We start from the raw sequence: 20,582 nt of genomic DNA, 5'->3' as shown, positions 1-20,582 counted from the left end.
AGTGTCATCCAAATGTAACACTGGTCATCATGGCCAAACAGTTCAATCTTAGCTCCATCAGACCACAGCACATGTCTCCAAAAATTAGTCTTTTTCCCAGTGTCATTTAGCAAATTGTAATCTGCCTTAGTTGTTGATTCTGGCTTGTTGATTTTCCCATGTTGTCACACAAGGAAGCAGTGTGTTTAAGCTTTTCCTTCAATACTATTCTACAGTTGTGCCTCCAGATAACTCAAATGTTGTCCATTAGCCAATCAGAAACTTCCAAAACCTTGACATCATCATCTGAGCTTCTTCAGAGGCAGAATAATCTTATTGTGTATAAACTTAAATTTCAAGAAAAGTTATAACAGTTTTTCAGCAAATATCTCTCTCATTATTCTGCTACTGAGCATAACAGAAACAAATTTGATAATCCGAACTTACCTAAGATATAAAACGTTTAGTCACATTAACACCTGACCTTTTTTATATGGTTATGTGCCTTTTTATACAAACTTCTGCTTTTAACTGTAACTGCCTGAATGTAGATTATAGTTTTTTTTAACCAGTTTTAATAAAGATGGCTGAGAATGAACTCAGCCTTGGGTAAGAGATTGAGTAAACAGATTGTACTTCAAGCATTTGCATTTTATTTGATTGTGGATCCTTTTGACAGGTCTGGAGTCAGCTCTAAACAGTCTAGTGGCTGTCTGATGTTTAGATGCTTAAGATATTGTTCAGAATAGTACGCACGTACACACAGAGAAATTTTCCTAGGCTATCTGTGAAACCAATCAGGTTAGAAAACCAATATGTATGACGCAGTTAATGACGTTATGTGAGAGGATTACTGATGTTGATTTGTGATTGTAAGCAGAGTGGCCTAGGAACTCATTGCGAGTGCTGAAATTGCTTATCTTCCATAAATTTCATTTATTTATTTGAATCTCTGACTCTTCGTCATCTGACAGACTGCTCATTCTTTGGGTTAAAACTGTAAATAATCCCTTCAATGTCCTTCATATTTTCTATTTTGCGTATATTTGACGTTCCGAAGGTGTGGTGTGTAAGAACAACAACAACAGCTTTTACATCCATCATCATAATGTCTGACTTTATTATGGTCATACATTTGTTATATTATTTTACCTTTACAAACAACTCAGGACTGTTAAATGACATCAGAGGAAACATTCAAGGATTATTTACTCATTTAAATATTAACATAATGATTTATCTTCAACCACTATCACATAAAAAAAATAGCATGTAAAAAATAGCAAAATAGCATGTAAAAAATAGCAAATAAAAGTACATTTTACTTTTTCTTTCCAAAATACACGCAAGGATAGACACAAGACAACAACGTAACATAAAAAAATGATAAAAGAAAGATAATATATCAAAATTTATCCCCTGAAAAAAATAACATTTGGCTAACGGCTCAATCGCCTCACAGCAAGAAGGGCGCTAGTTCGAGCCTGGGTCAGTTGTCATTTCTGTGTGGAGTTTGCATGGTCTCGTCGTGTTGGCGTGGGTTTCCTCCGGGTGCTCCTGATTCCCCCATAGTCCACAAACATGGTATAGGGGAACTGAATAAGCTAAATTGGCCTAATGTATGTGAGTGTGTGCAAAATGTGTGGGTATTCTCCAGTGTTGGAGAACCTTTCTGGTTATTTTGATTGTCATGTAATAATGTGCACATTTTGTAAAGCTGCTTTGGAATCACAATCATCGTGAAAAGTGATATACATATTTAAATAGAATAAAATACTCGAAGGAAAATGAATGAATTGTACTGTATTTGCTGTTATTTCTCATTGATGCTGTGGTCCTGTTGTTGTCGTCCAGAGCACAGAGATGTGAAGCACTTTCTGTACTGCTGCCTGATCTGGATAAAAATCACACGACAGATTTGGAGATCAGTGTAACTTCAGAAAGTTTACAATGGGCTTAAAACAATTTACATAAGAAAAGTGATTCAGAAGACCAACCCCAGGCTCATTAATGATACATACCACCCCTGTATTCATTTCTGGACAGCACGAAATACGTCCCAGGAGGCACATTGTTATGCAGTTTTTTTAGATCTCAAATTTTTCTCACGAGTGCCATTCACATCTGCTGTTCTTGCTTTATCAGTTAAACGGTACCGGGTCTGACGTCATCGACTTTCGTTTTAAGATTTAAAGGGCTAGCATTGCACCAGACTCCCTTAAACCCACCAGAGGCTGCTGATGACTGACTGACTAACCAACTGGCCAATCCCCCCACCCAAGAACTAGTAAGAGTATTTTCAAAAGCATTAATTGACCCAATCGCCCACTTCCCAAAACCCAACCGACAGTGTTTTCAAAGGAATTCAGAAAAAAAAACCTTGTGGCCGCCTGACTTATTATTTTTTTTACCACATTCTCATTCTGTTGTTTGTTTTTGTTTTACCAGCTTTCTGGAACAGGTTTTGGTTAAATAGAACCCTGTTGATGCAGTCAACTCCACTCTGCATCTCAAGTCCGTTGTTATACATGGTGAGCTACTGGACAAACTGGTAAGAGCGGAAAAGTCGTCCACATGGAGGTAAGTGATCAGCTGGTAGCGTGAAAAAAAATCAGATGTTGGCGGCTTCATACCGCCCTGTAGCATTTGTTTTAAAGGCAAAATGCAGCCATACATACCTCTAGCTACATAATTCACATTCTCCAGAAATGTATACAGGGGTACATTTTCACTATGAGTCTGTGTTGCAGAAGACAACACTGATTTTCTTTATGTAAAAAAGAGTAAAAGACAAACTCAAAATGGATTGAGAAAACTTGACCTTAAAGCAGTTAAACTGCAAAAATGCTGCTGAATTGATACTAAGAGTTTTTGTCTTTTGTCTAGTACAAATATCCTAAAATTCTTAAATCAAGAAGCATTTTCTAGACAAGCTAAAATCTTGTCTTGTTTAAAGAAATGAAGTCTGAATGAAGTGAGTTTTTTCCTGAAAACAAGCAAAATAATCTGCCAATGGGTTATGGGTGGGATATGGGTCGGGTTAGGGACAGGTTTGGGGGTATGTGTAGGCCCAAGGGTGGGTTAAGGTGTAAAGGATGGGCAACAGTGTAATTACAGAAATTAATTCCAGATTTATCCGCAATAAGTGCTATGTAAAAAAAACATGTATTTACACAGTAAAAACAGTAACAAATGATCAATTACAGTGTAAGTACATATTAGTAAAGGCCACCTAATATAAAGTTAAACCTTTGGATGTGTTATTGTTTGCTGGTTTTAGTACTAGGATCTTGCCACACAAAGGAGTCAAGGTTTGTACCTCTGTATTGTTATTTCTTCCTCTGTAAAGCTGTTTTTATTGCGTGCATACAGAAAGATCTCTGAGAGGTTTGTTGTAACGTCAGAACGAGTTACTTGAACTCACAGATAAAGCTGCAGCAAAGAAAAATTATTACTTTTCCAGGCCAGAAAAATGACTTGATCTTTAAATTGATATAGAGTTAAATAGTAAGCTCAAAAAGATGAGCAGATCAGTGTATGGGAACTTGAGTTCTGCTACCATTGATGATAAAGTCAACCCAAATATTCATAATAACAACTAATTAATATTCATAATTATATGGGCTAAATGTTGCTACACAGTTTAGAGATGTATCTGTTATGATGACCAGCAGTGTTGCCCTTGCAGGCTGCTAGAGATCACTCCTTGTCCTTCAGCTGAACTACATTTCCATCATGCCCTGCACGCACACACCACTTCCCGATCAACCCTTCATTACACACAGCTGAAGCTTGTCATTACTGATTACTGGGACTATATATATACAAACCACACACACTTATATCCAGTGCTGAGTCTTGTTAACTGCTAGTGATCAATTGTAAGCGTTTCCCAGCCTTTTCTAGCCATTGTTTTGACCCTTTTGTCTTCCAACAATGGCTCATTGTGGACATTTACCCCAGTCTACATTTTTGAAGAGTGTGAAAAATTTACTTGGAGGTATGTTTCCTTGCAGTTTTTGTTTCCGAATCCTCCGCCGATGTGTGCACTTTTCAATAATCTCAAATGTTTCCTGTACATGCCTCTTACGTAAATCCACCAGATGGCGCAACAACATACACTAACTTCAGCTGACTGGCTGACCGATACCCAACCCATCCCCTTCCTTAAACTAAACCGATAATGTTTTCGAAAGCTAATCTAGAAAAAAAGAGCAGTCGTCACCGCGCAATTTAACAACGTTTTCAGATTTTTTTTTTTAACCACGTTCTCGGCCTGTTATTTATTTGCTTATGTTTTACCTACTTTCTGCAAGTGTTCTTCGCCGAACTCTAATGCCTGTCTTTGCAGCAACCCATCAGGCAAACTAATAATAATAACGGGAAAACCCATCCACATAGACAAAAATACCAGAAGCTATTGGTGCTGACGTCATACCGTCTTCCAGTAGCGTTCGTTTTTGCAGACTAAATGAAACCAAATGTAGTTCTCAGTACATTGTTCACACTTTCCAGCAATGTAAACTGAGGTATGTATCCACAATGAGTCTGTGTTGTTTATTCTTCGTTCATGTTGTTTTGCCGCCTACCCCGACCATTCGCCTGTGACTTCGATTAAGCTTTGGATTACCGGCATGCTCCTGTCTGTCCCTGTTTTGACCTTGCCTGTATGATCATTCTCTAAACTTGCTCTTCAGTGTTTGAACTCTCAGTAATGATTTTAAATCACACTGAACTGAGCTAAACTGAACTGAACTTAAATACTAAAAACTGAACTACACTGTTCCAGTTTCTATGACCATTTATGTGAAGCTGCTTTGACACAATCTACACTGTAAAAGCGCTATACAAATAAAGCTAAATTGAATTGAATTGAATTAAATCAGGGGTGTCCAAACTCGGTCCTGAAGTGTCAGTGTCCTGCACAGTTTAGCTCCAACTTCCTCCAACACACCTCATTGGAGGTTTCAATACCTAGAAAGAGCTTGATTAGCTGCTTCAGGTGCGTTTATTATGGGTTGAAACTAAAATATGCAGGACACCGGCCCTCCGGGACCGAGTTTGGACTCCCCTGCTCCAAATAAACTGTGTTTGGATCCTTTCATTGTTACTTCTGAAGTTACAGAACTGTCACAGAAATACACTTAAAACTGGATTGACTACAAAACTTAGGTGTAAAGGTACAAACTAAGAATAGGGTGAAAACCATTGTAGTGTTCTCTCATGTTAACTGTTGATGTTGATTGGGGTGGTACTGAAGACTGAGTAAATGTCTGACCTCATTATTGAGCACACAGTAGATCAGGAAGATGAAGGTTCCCTGCTGAGAGTTCAAGACGAGGAAGAGGATGTAGATCACCATATTGACATTAGTGAAGAAACCCAGAATCCAAGGACAACCCAGAACCACAAACTGACCCAGTGTTTTAAACACCATAATCCTGCAGAGAATGAAATAGAGTTAATGTGAGGATTCAGTGACTACATCTTGTTCTCTTGGAGTAAACAAGGGATCCACATTACTTGGTTTGCTTCATCTGTGAAACTTCAACATTCAGATTTTTGAGGGATGAGTTCAGAGTGATGATGATGTTGATGAAGAGGATCATGTTTAACTGTGGAAAAAAAGAAGAAATACTTAGTTTAGTTTTTTGGGCTTTGACAGCTTGTGTGAAAAAAATGTTTGTTACTAGAACTTACTGCTAGTATGACACAAACAGGACCCAGAAAACTCCAGATAAACCCTTTATCATATTTAATCCAGCATCTAGGTCAATAAAAACACAATATTAAATTAAATAAATATGTAACTGAATAAAATTAAATAGTAAACTGTGGTCTGTGAGGATGTTACAGCCCGTGAACAAATATATATTTAAAAAAAATCCCCTGCTTTACTTCCTTTTAATCAAATGAGCTCAATAAAAACAACAACTCACTGTTTACTGTCGTAGCCTTTAGGATCAGTTACGACTGACACGCCCACCACAACCAGAGCAACCACATATCCAATCACACACAGGAACCAACCGCTGGGCCCCTCCCACTTTCTGGAGCTGACCTGTGATAGGTTCTTGACGCAGATGAAGAGCAGCACAGCTTCAATGAACATCCACACAAAGGCGGAGAGGAAGAGGAAGTGCAGAAGGCCTGCTATCACCACACACAACACCTGGAGAGCATGAGAGAGGGTTATGATGATTCTCAGTGCGGCTGTGCTGAGCTGTAGAGCTCCTTCATCATTCTCACCTGCTGAGGGCGAATGAGGCTCAGGAACTGTTGTGTGAGCAGCAACAGAAGGTGAGCCGACAGCAGACTGATGCAGATGTTGATTCGAGCCACATTATTGACTCCAGGACTCCACTGACAAAGAGCAAAGGACAACAGAGCCAAACTGAAGAACACCAGACCCACGATCACACACACCAGACCCAGCAGCTCCAGCAGATCGCTCTGAGAAAACATGCAGAGAACATGAGTGCCAGATCTGTGCTGCTCTTCAATGCTCTCTAGAAATGTTCTGGTACCGGTGGTGGACTGCTGCTGGTCTGCATGATGAGAGCGAATGTGGACAGATGAACACAGGAACACACAGTGTGGCTGCTGTTGCTGTTTAACACAGAACAACCATCTACAATCCACTCGCTGATATTCCAGTACACACAGGACAGAGAACCGCTGGGGTCAAACTCCTGCAAGAAGAAGAAGAAACAAGCAGAAAATATGAGCAGAGTGAATATTAGATGTGTTCAGATGTTGATCAGTGCTGATGTTGGACTAAAACACATTTCAGTCTCTCACTCTGATGTGTCTGAAGGTGAAGTTGACTGCTTTGGTGAGTGCAGTGTTGCTGGTTTTGGGAAGAGTAGCTGAGATCACAGTGGACATCATGGTTTTAATGGTGTCATTAGTTGTGTTGAAGAAGTCGGCCTTCAGTAGATTCTCCATTGTGGTGTAGCTCATGAAAGCCACAGCAGCAGATCCTGTGAGACAGAAACAGAGAAATAAACCTCTCTTTAAAGTTACCGATAAAGGAATAAGTCACCCAAAAATGAAAACTCTGTGATCCTTTACTCTCTATAGACTATTTTTAAACCAGTTTGAGTATTTTGGTTCTGTTGAACACAAAAGAAGATGCATTGAAGAATGTTGGAAACCTGCAACCACGAGAGTTCAACAGAAAGAAAAAACTCAAACTGATTTGAAACGAGCCAAGAGTAAATAAATGATGACAGAACTTTTATCTTGGAGTGAACTGACCCTTTAAAATCACACAAAGATTTTAAATGCACTGTACTTGTTGCATTGTTGTTCTTGGCGATGTCTATGAGATCGATATCCATAGAAGAACTTGCTGTATCCAGTCGAGGGATTTTATCTAAGGTCACCTGTGGTCCAACCATGAAGACTTTTACCTCTAATTAAAAAAATACACAGCATATGATAATGGCAAGATAAGCAGATTACACTGCTCGGATTTCATTTCATGTCATAATTTGCAAACTATATTTCAAAATATTCAAATGTCTATTTGCATATTTGTACACAATTTTGATGGCTGAAAAAGATATGTAAACGGCAAGTTTTAAATTGCTTGCACTCACTGGCCATTTTATTAGGAACACCTGTCCAATTGCTTGTTAACAATAATTTCTAATCAGCCAATCACATGGCAGCAACTCAATGCATTTAGGCATGTAGACATGGTCAAGAGGATCTGCTGCAGTTCAAAGCGAGCATCAGAATGGGGAAGATGATGATTTAAGTGGCTTTGAAGGTGGCATGGTTGTTGGTGCCAGACGGGCTGGTCTGAGCATTTCAGAAACTGCTGATCTACTGGGATTTTCACACACAACCATCTCTAGAGTTTACTAGAGAGCGGCAGTTCTGTGGGCGCAAATGCCTTGTTGATGGTCAGAGGAGAATGGCCAGACTGGTTCCAGCTGATAGAAAGTGAACACACAACACGTTCAACCTTGAGGCGGATGGACTACAGCAGCAGAAGACCACACCGGGTGCCACTCCTGTCAGCTAAGAACAGGAAACTGAGGCTACAATTCACACAGGCTCACCAAAACTGGACAATAGAAGATTGGAGAAACGTTGCTGCTCTGATGAGTCTCCATTTCTGCTGACACATTCGAGTCAGAATTTGGCATCAACAACATGAAAGCATGGATCCATCCTGCCTTGTATCAGCCGTTCAGGCTGATATTGGTGTAATGGTGTGGGGGATATTTTCTTGGCACACTTTGGGCCCATTAGTTCCAACTGAGCATCATGTCAACGCCTGAGTATTGCTGCTGACCATGTCCATCCCTTTATGACCACAGTGTCTCCATCTTCTGATGGCTACTTCTAGAAGGATAACGCACCATGTCATAAAATGTGAATCATTTCAGACTGGTTTCTTGAACATGACAATGAGTTCACTGTACTCAATTGGCCTCCACAGTCACCAGATCTCAATCCAATGGAGCACCTTTTGGGATATAGTGGAATGGGAAATTTGCATCATAGATGTGCAGCCAACAAATTTGCTGCGACTGTGTGATGCCATCAGGGCATTATGGAGCAAAATCTCTGAGGAATTTTTCCAGCACCTTGTTAAATCTATGCCACAACTGATTGAGGCAGTTCTGAAGGCAAAAGTGGGTCCAACCCAGTACTAGTAAGGTATACCTAATAAAGTGGCCGTGTATATGAGATATTATGTTAAATCTAAACATAAACTTGCATGTTAGTATATAACTTTATATAAATACATATATATATATATATATATATATATACACACACACACACACACACATACACATAATATTTTAAAATTCTATAAGGGAATAAAAGTACAATTAATAATCAAAAAAAATACTTGTAAAGTTGTGGTTTTCACTCACCCACAGTGTCCAGAGTAAAGCTAACATAGTCACTTGTGTTTGTGGGCTTCACCAGCATGGACACCAGTTTCTCGCCTGCATTTAACACACGGTTTCCATCTGACACCAGTTTACTTGGGTCTGCTGCTGATGAGGATGAAGACATTACAACCATCCCTGTAGCATTGAGGACTGTATCCAAAATGATTTTCACGTCCTAAATTTGGATAATTAGAATGAAAACATTCCTACTGTTTCATCATGTAAGTTACAATTGATGATTATTTAGTTTGGTTTATCTTACTGTCAAAGGAAGCACTTGAGCTGTAATGTTTTCTATCTGCCCGAGAACATTTTGCCATTGTCCTGCAGCCTGAAATCACAAATGAGCTTTGGTAAATTAAACTGAATAATGATCTCTGTGGAGTATTTTAATTTCTTTCATTGTTTAAAATGAAGTGCGTTCTCTAAAAGCAACAAGTGCAGCTGTTGTTTCAAGTTTTATTAATAAATCCAAAACCTCAAATCACAATGTTAGAAATTTGTCTTGCAAATACATACCCTGGATTCTTCCAGCACTGGGATATTCAGACATAGAACGAGAAAGATAAGACTATGTGATGTGTATTTGTGTTAAAAATAAGATTATATGTTATACAGCATATTATAAAACTGGTTAAACACGTCAAATACAAATTAAAGTTCATTCAAGATTCTGTAATTTCTAGGTCAGAAGAACAGACTTAATGTTATAATATGATAAATCAGATTGCCTTTTATTTAAGTTAAAGTCAAACATTCAATGACTATAAAGACTCAGACTGAATTTGACAGCTGCAACGATGGAGAAATAATTATGACACAAGCTGTATTTAAAATGCTCCTCTAGTAATTGTGAGAGATGAAAACCCAGCAGATTAAAATGCATGCAAATAGAAAAAGCATCAATAAAATATGTTCAACAACTTGTACTGAAAATCTTCACAATTCAACCAAATACAGAAAATTTCATTGTTTAAAATGAGCTTTTTGTTTATTTTAACACCCTATATAATATTAGTCTCAGTAATCTAACAATCTACATGCTATTTAAAGTGGAATTACTATCATAGATGTAAGTTAATGAGGAACTTTGGGGGATTTGCTAGTGTTTTTTTTCAGTTTGCAGTGACAATTTCACCAAAACAGGATGATAGAAAGTCTACTCTCAGACTGACCTGCAGAACTAGCGAATGTTGTGGAAGTGACTGATGATAAACTAACTGAAATGATAACAATCAGAAACAGAAGTTTATTCAGAACGAAATGATGATTTACTGTGCTTCTTTTGAAAGCCACATTCTAGTTTGTCAACACATTCACCTGTAGTAGTAGAGCTAGTAGATGTTGCGGAAGTGACCATGTGTGAAGAAACTGAAAAAAGCAGATAAACTCTGTTAAACACAAACTCAGATGCTGAATTACTCTGTTGCTTATAAAGAATTTGATCATGGAGCATTGCTTTTCAATATTACAGTTCAGTCCATCATCATCCTCACCTGTAGAAGTAGCTGATGTTGCGGAAGTGACGGCTGGTAAATGAACGGAAATAATAATAGATTAAAAACAAAGGCTAGTCAGTCTCAAACCAAGATTAACTGTGCTCTTCATGATAATAGCCAGATTTTAGCTCTGACACATTGAAACAATTAAACATTGAAAAAAGTCATATGCAGATGCTCAATTGTTTCATAATGTAAGAAGAGGGTCATGTACACTCTCAGAAATATAGGTACAGGAGCTGTCACTGAGGCAGTAGCTTTTCAAAAGGTACAAAATTGTACCCAAAGAGTCCACAGTGGTACATAAAAGGTGCATATTAGTACCCAAAAGTACATAAAGAGTAACTTTGAGGTACCATTATGGACTCTTCAGGTACAAATTTGTACATTTTGAAAAGGTACTGCCCCAGTGACAGCTCCTGTACCTTTATTTCTGAGAGTGTATCAATACTATTGTCCAGGCCAACATCATGCTTACCTGTAGAAAAAGAGCTAGAGGATGTTTTAGTAGTGAAGGGTATTAAAAAAACTGATAATAGATGAAAATTTGTTAGGTCAGACTTAAATGATGATTTACTGTCTTCTTCACGAATAAATGTATTATGACGAGCTTTAATTTTAAAGCCACATTCAAGCAAAAAAAAAAAGAAGAAAAAATACACATTCACCTGTAGTAATGGACTTGGTATCTGTTTTGGAGTTGACAGTTTGATTAGGCACAGGAACTGAAATAATGACAGATAGAAGCACATATTAAATCAGAACCAGATGCTGACTACAAAGCTTTTAATAAAGATGATGATTATAAGGCAATATTTGTATAAAAGCCATATTCCACATTCATTCACCTGTAGTAGTGGGACTGTGACATATTATGAAAGTGACGTTGTGTAAATAATCTGAAACCATAAAAGATGAAGCAAAAGGGACTGATACAGTATCAGATGACTCTGATGATGAACTACTGTATTCTTCACTGTTTATAAATAACAGACTGCATTCAATCTAGTATCATTCTCACCTGTAGAATTTGCAGATGAATTAGTTGATGTTGTGGTATTGAGCGGCTCTGAAGAAAACAGAATATATAAATGAAGAGTCAGATGCTGAACTTCCATGTTGTTCATAAAGAAACACATTATGTTGGCGTGTGTTTTAATATCACACAGTATCCAGCAGCAGCATCACCCTCACCTGTAGTAGAATTAGTTGATGTTGTGGAAGTGTTTAGTAAAGAATCTAAAACAATAGAAGACACATGTTAAATCAGACACAGATTCTGAATTCTTCATGAAGATTGAGGTTAATTATCATCAATACAACATTATCAACATTACAGTCTACCATCATCTTGACCTGTTGAAGTAAAATTAGTAGATGTTGTGGAATTGTCAAGAGGGGTCTGGCTGCAGACTCGGTGCAGTGCAATCTGAGCTGCATCCAATGTTTTTTAATGCGCTCACCTAACCCCACCCCTAACACTACCCCTCACAGTGACGTCGCTCACTCCATTGAGTGCATTGAGTCTGACTTTGCATCCCTGAGTGATGCAGTCTCAGCTTGCATCATAAAGGCTGCATCCAGATACTATTGGAATTGTAAGGCTGTAACAAGACTGATGGAAAAACATACTGAATTTGACCCAGATGATGAACTACTGTGTTCTTTGTAAAAAAATAATAAAAATTGAGGCCATATTTTTAAAAGACTATTTTTAGTCAAGTATCATTCTCACCAGTAAAATTAGCAGAACTAGTAGATGTTGCGGAAGTGACTGGCTTTAAAGAAACTAAAATAATAACAGAAGAAAACATATTAGATCAGATTCTGATGCTGATGTGCAGGGCCAGACGGAATCTGCAGACGTTTTTTGCTATTTCTGCGGAGAATTTTGGTAAAAATCTGCGGATTTCTGTGGAATTATTTTGGGAGTATCCAGCGGAGTTTCACAACTAAAACCTTAATATATTAAATAAAAAGTAATAAATTGCTGAATAAAAACTGAATAAATTCATATTTACACATTTATTCAAGTAAATAAATAGAATAAAAATCTCCTGCAATCTGCGGAATTCTGCTGAAAATCTGCGGAATTCTGCGCGCACAGAGTCCGTGTGGGCCTACTGATGTGTCATGTTTCAAATAAAGAAACAGATTATTGAGTTTTGTTTTTAATATCGCAGTGCAGTCCAGCATTACACTCACCTGTCGAAATGAAATTAGAAGGTGTTGTGGAATTGACAGACCGCGAAGAAACGGATACAAAAACGGATACAAAAGATGTTAGATGTCAGAATCAGATGATCAAATGGGTTGTGCTTTTAAAAACATCATGAGGCATTGATTGAGCCCACTTCACAATTCACACATTGCTGTCTGCCTAGTTTCTGTCCTATACTTATGCTGAAAGATCATAATGGTCCAACATTCCTGACCATTATCACTAATAAAGCCTAGAAAAAAAGGCCATCAATTTATTGTAAACCGATTCCAGTTCCAGTTATCAAAGGAATAATTTGTTTCTTAGTTTTAGTTTTGTATCTATTAAATTGTTTAAAATTCAAAACAGTAATATATACATCAGTGTAAAATGTATAAATGGTGGAAAAACATATATATGACATTGTATATCTGGGTCTCCACTTTTGCCATGGCGTCTTTTGACTTTAACAAACTCATCTCTTGGGTTTTTCCAAACCTGTAACAAAAACTTTCCTCCTTTCCATGGCTGTTGTAATTTCTAGCCAAGACTTATTGTTCATCAGGTTATCTCTTTGATCACGGGTCATGAAGATGTCTGTACAGGTATACCAGTTTCAGAGAAAATCTCTTCAAAGTGTTTCATATTCAACTCAAATCAAACGCGCATCGTTAAAAAATAAATAAATAAAAAACATGTGCTCCAAAAGCCGAAATTTCGTTTCACACACCCAAAGCGAACCACCACAAACACCGTGATGACGTCACATTCACCACGTGCACTCAAGCGAATTACCGTACGAGTCGAGTACAAACTAGGCTTTACAGTCCAGTGCAGCATTATCCTCACCTGTGGAAGTGAAATTAGCAGATGTTGTGGAATTGACAGGCTGTGAAGGCACTGATGCAAAAACAGATACAAAAGATGTTACTTCATAGTCAGATGATCAGCTGTGTACTTCTTTACAAAAACCAACAATATTTTAAAAGACCACATCTAGCCACTCTCACCAGTAAAATTAGCAGAACTAGTAGATGTTGCGGAAGTGACTGGCTTTAAAGAAACTAAAATAATAACAGAAGAAAAACATATTAGATCAGATTCTGATGCTGAATTGTCAAGTTTCAAATAAAGAAACAGATCATTGAGTTTTGTTTTTAATATCACAGTCGAGTCCAGCATTATCCTCACCTGTCGTAGAAGGTGTTGTGGAATTGACAGACTGCCAAGAAACTGAAACAAAAACAGATGATAGAAGAGGTTACTTCAGTCAGATGATCAGCTGTGTACTTCTTTACACAAACATAATCAAGCAATCATTTTAAAAGACCACATCCATTCATGTATCACTCTCACCAATAAAACTATCAGAACTAGTTGATGTTGCGGAAGTGACTGGCTCTAAAGCCAATAATAACAGAAGAAACCATATTAAATCAAATATTTAGATACTGAAACAATAAAATATGCAAAAGAGATGTTAACTAAAACTTAGGGCTGCTCGATTTTGGAAAAAATCATAATCACGATTATTTTGGTCATGTCACGGTTGCAGGTTTGTGCGCTCTTCCGGAATGTCTGTGTGATCATGTGGGTTTGTTTTGTTTTTGTGGCCCACGTGTATTGTTTTGGTCACGTGGCTTGACGGCACTCCGCTGGATTGATTGTTCGCCAGCAGATACACATTATCGTGCCTATATAAGTGCTACGTGTTTAGTGTTCATTGTCAGTTCGTTACGTGTGCTCATGTGTGTGTTTCTGTCTGTGCTCAGGACCGTGAGGAGTTTCTTCTAGAGCCTGATTTCCTGCTTGATCCCTGTCCTGTTCCTCTAGCCCTAGCATCGCACTCATTTGTTGCACCTGTTTTTTGAGTTTGACTGTGTCAAATAAATACCTTTTGTTCACTCGCAATTGGATCTATCTGAACATTTATTTGAGTGTGACAGGTCATAATTGTAATCACGATTATTCAAAACGATTATCAGTTGAAGTCAAAATTATTAGCGCTCCTGAGAATTTTGTTTTTTCAAATAACTATTTCCCAAATTATGTTAAACAGAGCAAGGAATTTTAACAGTATTTCCTCTAATATTTTTTTTTCTTCTGGAGAAATTCTTATTTCTTTTATTTTAGCTAGAATAAAAGCAGGTTTAAATATTTTGAAACCCATTTTAAGGTCAATATTATTAGCCCCCTTAAACAATATATTTTTTGATTGTCTGCAGAAGAAACTACTGTTATACAATGACTTGCCTAATTACTCTAATTAAGCCTTTGAATTGCACTTTAATTTGAATGCTTGTATTTTGAAAAATATCTACTAAAATGTTATGTACTGTCATCATAGCAAAGATAAAACAAATCAGTAATTAGACATGATATACCAAAACTATTATGTTCAGAAATAAGTTTAAAAAACTTCTTTCCATTAAATGGAAATTTCATTTCTTGTTGTTTGATTAATGATAAAACGGGCGGCAGCATTTCGCACTGTCACTTTAATGGTTTCTCTTTCACGTGTCTTTTGATTCTCAACTCGTTTGTAGTATGAATTGCATGCTCTGAGGTATGTTTGGCCTTGGTTTGCCTGTACAAAACAACGAATGCTATGCTATATGAACGGGTATGACGCTGGTGCCGTAATTCCTTTTCGCGCTACTGGCTGACTGCTCACCTCCATATGAACAGCTTTTCTGCTATTACCAGTTTGTTCAGTGGCTCGCCACGTACGTTGATAGACTTGGCATGTGGAGCGGAGTTGACCATGATGACGGGGTTTGAGTTTGGCGAAGAACGGTTCCAGAAAGCAGCAAGACAAAAACAAAAGCCAAAAAGTGAGATCTGAAAATGTGGTAAAAATCAGGTGGCTGTGAGGGCTTTTCCTTTTTTGGATTGCTTTGGAAAACACTATTGGTTGGGTCTAGGCCGGTCAGTCAGTTGGTCCACTGACTTACTCTTGTGGTAAGTCTCTAAGCAGGCACGAATGTCACTCGTGAGAGAAACTTGAAATCTTAAAAAGCGCAAACGGTGGCCTCTAGTGGATTCACATAAACAAAAACTGCGAAGAGATGTACCTCCTGGGACGTATTTCGTGCTCTTCAGAAATATATACAGGGGTACGTATCCACAATGAGCCTGGGTTGGATAATTTACTGTGTTCTTCATGAAAAAGAGTTTTTTGAGACCCACATTTCAGTTGTGAAATACATTTGCCTACAGTAGTAGAATGTGATGGAAGTGACCACATATAGAGGAACTAAAACTATTATTTGGCTGTAAAACCACTGATAAAACACCATATTCAAAAAGTCCAATCATACTCAAAGAACAGGCTTCATGATATTTATGAAAGACCACATTCAGTTAAGCATCCTTCTTACCTGTATCAGCAGAAATATTAGATGAGGCGGATGTGACTAGCTCTGAAGAAACAAAAACATGGCAAATCAGAATTAGATGCAATTATCATGTTGTCCATGAAGAAACTATATGGAAGCTTATGTTTTAAGATCGCAGTCCAGTCCAGGATCATCTTTACCTGCAGTAGTAGTATTAGTAGGCATTGTGGACTTGACAGGCTGTAAATGTACTGATACAAAAACAGAAGGAAAGAAAGGTTAAACATCATAAGAGGAAATCTCTAAATGATCTAGTACCATCCTCAACTGTAGAATTAGCAGAACTATTAGAGGTTGTGGCGTTGATTGACTCTAAAGAAACTAAAATAGTAATAATAACAGATTCAGATGCTGAATTACCATGTTGTTCATGAATAACTTAATTATTGAAGTTTGAGTTTTAGTTTTACATTCAATCTAGCATCATCCTCACCTGTAGAAGTAGAACTAGTAGATGTTGTGGATGTGACTGTTGGCAAAGGAACTGAAATAGATAAAGCTGGAGTTAACTGGATGATCAATTAGGATGTCTGAGCTCTTTTTAAAGACAAGTACAAAGAGGAGCTTCTTCTAGAGCAGGGGTGGCCAACCCTGTTCCTGGAGAGCCACCTTCCTGCAGATTTCAGTTGCAACCCATATCAAACACACCTGCCTGTAATTATCACGTGGTGTTCAGGTCCTAATTAATTGGTTCAGGTGTGTTTGATATGGGTAGCAACTGAAATCTACAGGAAGGTGGCTCTCCAGGAACAGGGTTGGCCACTCCTGTTCTAAAGGCACATTTCAGGCGGGCAACACATTCACCTGTAGTAGTGGGATTGGTACATATTATTGTAGTGACCGTGTGTGAAGAAACTGAAATGATAAAAGAGGGAAGAACAAATGTTAAATTACACTCAAGAAAGTACTTCTGAAAGGATTAGAGTAACGTTAAAATCGTACAGTGCAGTCCAGCATCATGCTCACCTGTAGAAGTAGAACTATTAGACGTTGCGGAAGTGACCAGAGGTGAAGAAACTGGAACAACAGGTGGAAACATAATCAAACAGACTCAACTTATGAATTACTGTCTTATTTAAAAAGACAATGAGATAAAGGGTTATGTTTTGATATTACAGCCAAGTTCAGTGTTCTCCGCAACTGTAGATGCTGAATAGTCATCTGGTGTGATTGTTTTTGGCAACATGATTGCAACATCTGTTGTATTGTTGCTGCTTATTTCAGTAACATCTGAAAAAAAAAAATCAAACAATAAACTACTGTGATCATGATTTTTTTTTGAAAGACCGCATTCAATTGAGTACCATTCTCGCCTGAAGAATAAGCAGAACTAGTAAAAGCATTGGAAGTGGCTGCCTCTGAATAAAGAAGAAAACCATATAATCTAAATAAATATAGTTTCAAAGTGTACTCACACTAGGCTATCTGAACCGTGCCTGGGCGCATTTGACCCCCATTTCCCACTAGGCTTGACAAGTGTAAGTGCTACAAATCGTGCCTGAGCACAGTTCAGTTGGCCAGCCCTAGCCCAGTTGGAAGAGGTGTGCCAGAGCATGGTTTGGTTGGGCTTTAGGGTGGTACGCTTGTAATGTGAGTGCAAAGCGTGACTGAGCCCAACACTGAAGATGCAATATTTAAGGGACAGTTTCATATGGATTTATTAATCATTCTTACTTTTCAGTGAGCACAAACTGTCTTAGTTTATTAAAGATACAACCCCCCAGCTGCCACCCTCAGCAAACCTCCTAATACCTGCAGCACGATTACTTTCATGAATTTTTTTCGAGCGTCAAAAGTGGTGGATCTGTTCAGCGAAAGAGTTGACTGTGTCATCTCATCCTAAACGACTCAAAATAATACCCAACGATATGACTAAAGCAATCTCCACTGTACTGAGCAAGAGCATTTCTCCTATGAACAGTCTTTTAACTGTACAGTGGCATCATCAATGACATAAGCGTGCTTGGGCTCGGAAGGTAAAATACAGTGCGAGCGTGGGCCTAGGGGGAGATGGAAGAGTGGACAATCGCTCTCAGGCACAGTTCAAGACAACCGTGCCTAGTGCGAGTACACCCTCAGATGTTGAATTAACAAGCTGTTCATTAAAATAACTGATAGTTATGAACTACTCCAGGGGTGTCCAAACTCGGTCCTGGAGGGCCGGTGTCCTGCTGAGTTTAGCTCCAACCTGCTTCAACACACCTGCCAGGTGGTTTTCAGTTTATCTAGTATCTAGCTTGAGTAGCCAGTTCAGGTGTGTTTGATTTGGGTTGGAGCTAAACTCTCCAGGACACCAGCCCTCCAGGACTGAGTTTACAGACCAGTGAGGTTTCTGTTCAAATCCAGTCTGCAGCGCCACATTTGACATTCAGTCAAACACAATCACACAAGAATAATCAGACTACCGTACCAGCTAAGCTCATGTTTGGTATGGCTGTTGTACTGGTGTTGCTCATGTTAGTGCCAGCTGAAAAAAGATGCATATAAATCAAATTACAAAATCGCACACACAAACACTGAGCCATATAAAGGTCATATGATATAACATATATGAATATGAACTCTCAACTTATGAAAGGCTGCATTTTGATATTAGTCTTTCTGACATTATTGACATTTAAAGACTTTGCATATTTGATTAGATAAGTAGACCAGTGTGCAATCCCCCACCATCGTGTATACTTACGCAGAATAACAGAGACGAGAGCCAGTGTTCTTATAAAACCTGAAAAGCACATCAAATTCACTAAAAGGTGTTATTAAAAGTCATCTGACGATAGCCAGTTTCAAACAAGCCTGTGTTGAAGGCTGGGGTTTGTTGGGTGAATTGGTGAAGTAACTTTTACTAAACTTGGCAAGAAAAACACTCACTTTTATGAAGAGAGGAGGCCATTGTCAGCATTTCTCTTTATCCAAAGAAACAAACAAAAACAGATGATAGGAAAAGTTTCCTTCACAGGTCAGAAAAAAAACAAAAACAAAGTAGCATTGGCACTGATGCGTGACCTTGTTTGTTTATTCTGTGTTTTAAACATGAATGGAATATGCTCGTCCTGATTTTGCCAAGTGCTTGTTGTCCTGAGACCAACATAATTTATGATGACCCAGGGACATCATCTCTATCAGCCAATCAAACGTTATTACGTCATCATTATGAGCGTCCTGCAGAGTCCGCCAAAAACGCAAACTCAAAAAAGAAAACACACACACACACACACACACACACACACACCCATGCACAGGCAACTGCCATTTTCACCAGTGAAGAGGACAGGTGAAGAGGACAAGTGAAGAGGTGAGATCACCGGTTTTCTTCTATAAGTTTACAGAAGCAGTAATGATTGTAAAATTCATATGTGTTTATGGATTTGACCTTTTTTCCAGCGAAGTAAACGAGCAACGTTTAACTTTTGTTTGCATTAAGTTAGCCTAATTAGCCGTCCCTACCTAACGTTAGATTAACGTGCTGCTCTTCCGCTACTGTGATTTACTTTCTGGTATTAATTAAAACAAGCTAACAATATTGCTTTGAATATTTAAATCTAGCAAACGTTATTAAACGCGACTAAACTTGCCCTCTTGCTAATTTAGCGACCTTTTTTTTCTAATAATTCGGTTTTTAGCATTTATTATGTCAATTTCATTTAAAGACACGCCAGAAATGTGGACCAAAACAGCACTAGTTTAAACACAAGACAGTAACGTTAGGTTTTTTGAGGTGTTAACTACTGTGAATCGCTGCAAAAATTCAACTAACGTTAGTGATTTAATTTAATTATTTATTCTGTTAAATATGTTAACCTCAGGTCATCATTACTGATTTTTTAATATTATTAAGACGTTAATCTCAAGTCATCATCACTGATTTATTAATATTAATAATACGTTAACCTCAGGTCATCATTGATTTATTAATATTATTAATATGTTAACCTCAAGTCGTCGATTTATTCATATTATTTATATGTTAACCACAGGTCATCATCACTGATTTATGTATATTATTAATATGTTGACCTCAGGTCATCACTGATTTATTAATATTATTAGCATGTTAGCCTCATGTCATCACTGATTTATTAATATAATTAACATGTTAACCTCATGACCTTAACTGATTTATTAATATTATTAAGACGTTAACCTCAGGTCATCATCACTGATTTATTAATATTATTAATGTGTTAACCTCAGGTCATCGTCACTGATTTATTATTTATAAATTGTTAACCTCAGGTCATCATCACGGATTTATTAATATTATTAATATGTTAACCTCAGGTCATCATCACTGATTTATTAATATTATTAAGACGTTAACCTCAGGTCATCATCACTGATTTATTAATATTTTTAATGTGTTAACCTCAGGTCATCGTCACTGATTTATTATTTATAAATTGTTAACCTCAGGTCATCATCACGGATTTATTAATATTATTAATATGTTAACCTCAGGTCATCATCACTGATTTATTAATATTATTAATACGTTAACCAGAGGTCTTAATCACTGATTTTTTATATTATTAATACGTTAACCTAAGGTCGTCAATTTATTAATAATATTAATATGTTAATCTCA

General features: G+C 37.6%; 1 protein-coding gene across 5 annotated transcripts; it reads right to left on the bottom strand.

Annotated features, from left to right (window-relative positions):
* Positions 1 to 1,072: 1,072 nt before the first annotated feature.
* Positions 1,073 to 19,125, bottom strand: LOC103909390 (adhesion G protein-coupled receptor E3-like). Of its 5 annotated transcripts, XM_088649519.1 has the most exons (30): positions 18,869 to 19,083; positions 18,684 to 18,722; positions 18,408 to 18,464; positions 17,114 to 17,227; positions 16,964 to 17,014; positions 16,802 to 16,852; positions 16,431 to 16,481; positions 16,138 to 16,188; positions 15,980 to 16,021; positions 13,791 to 13,832; positions 13,610 to 13,663; positions 13,449 to 13,499; positions 11,594 to 11,638; positions 11,421 to 11,468; positions 11,248 to 11,298; positions 11,068 to 11,124; positions 10,397 to 10,429; positions 10,221 to 10,271; positions 10,064 to 10,120; positions 9,163 to 9,231; positions 8,880 to 9,075; positions 7,277 to 7,396; positions 6,781 to 6,962; positions 6,507 to 6,671; positions 6,229 to 6,432; positions 5,919 to 6,151; positions 5,680 to 5,746; positions 5,503 to 5,594; positions 5,258 to 5,420; positions 1,073 to 1,873 (listed from the first exon to the last, which is right to left on the bottom strand). In XM_088649519.1, the coding sequence occupies exons 1-21, from the start codon at positions 18,897 to 18,899 to the stop codon at positions 8,990 to 8,992; spliced, it is 1,131 nt and encodes a 376-aa protein (XP_088505645.1). In that variant the 5' UTR covers positions 18,900 to 19,083; the 3' UTR covers positions 1,073 to 1,873; positions 5,258 to 5,420; positions 5,503 to 5,594; positions 5,680 to 5,746; positions 5,919 to 6,151; positions 6,229 to 6,432; positions 6,507 to 6,671; positions 6,781 to 6,962; positions 7,277 to 7,396; positions 8,880 to 8,989. The 5 variants fall into 5 exon arrangements, with proteins under 5 accessions (XP_088505645.1, XP_088505646.1, XP_088505648.1 ...); XM_088649520.1 differs by lacking the exon at positions 10,064 to 10,120 and having other exon boundaries at positions 10,215 to 10,271; positions 18,869 to 19,125; XM_088649522.1 differs by lacking the exon at positions 10,064 to 10,120 and having other exon boundaries at positions 10,215 to 10,271; positions 16,431 to 16,466; positions 18,869 to 19,088.
* Between the last annotated feature and the right edge of the window lie 1,457 nt (positions 19,126 to 20,582).

The sequence above is a fragment of the Danio rerio genome, chromosome 1 (assembly GCF_052040795.2).
Source record: "Danio rerio strain M-AB ecotype USA chromosome 1, GRCz13ab, whole genome shotgun sequence".
In the NCBI taxonomy this organism is placed as follows: Eukaryota; Metazoa; Chordata; class Actinopteri; order Cypriniformes; family Danionidae; genus Danio; species Danio rerio.
The sequence above is the reverse complement of the archived record's forward strand: the minus strand, read 5'-3'. Positions and strand labels throughout refer to the sequence as shown.

Excerpts from the sequence above, each read along its gene's own strand:
- LOC103909390 (XM_087238042.1), bottom strand. The coding sequence starts at position 11,151 with ATGTGCTTCTATCTGTCATTATTTCAGTTCCTGTGCCTAATCAAACTG. Across the intron at positions 10,430-11,067 it reads TACCAAGTCCATTACTACAG|CCGTCACTTCCGCAACATCA; the intron begins GTGAATGTGTAT and ends TTCATTTACCAG. Across the intron at positions 5,595-5,679 it reads CTGTTTGTGTCATACTAGCA|TTAAACATGATCCTCTTCAT; the intron begins GTAAGTTCTAGT and ends TTTTTTCCACAG.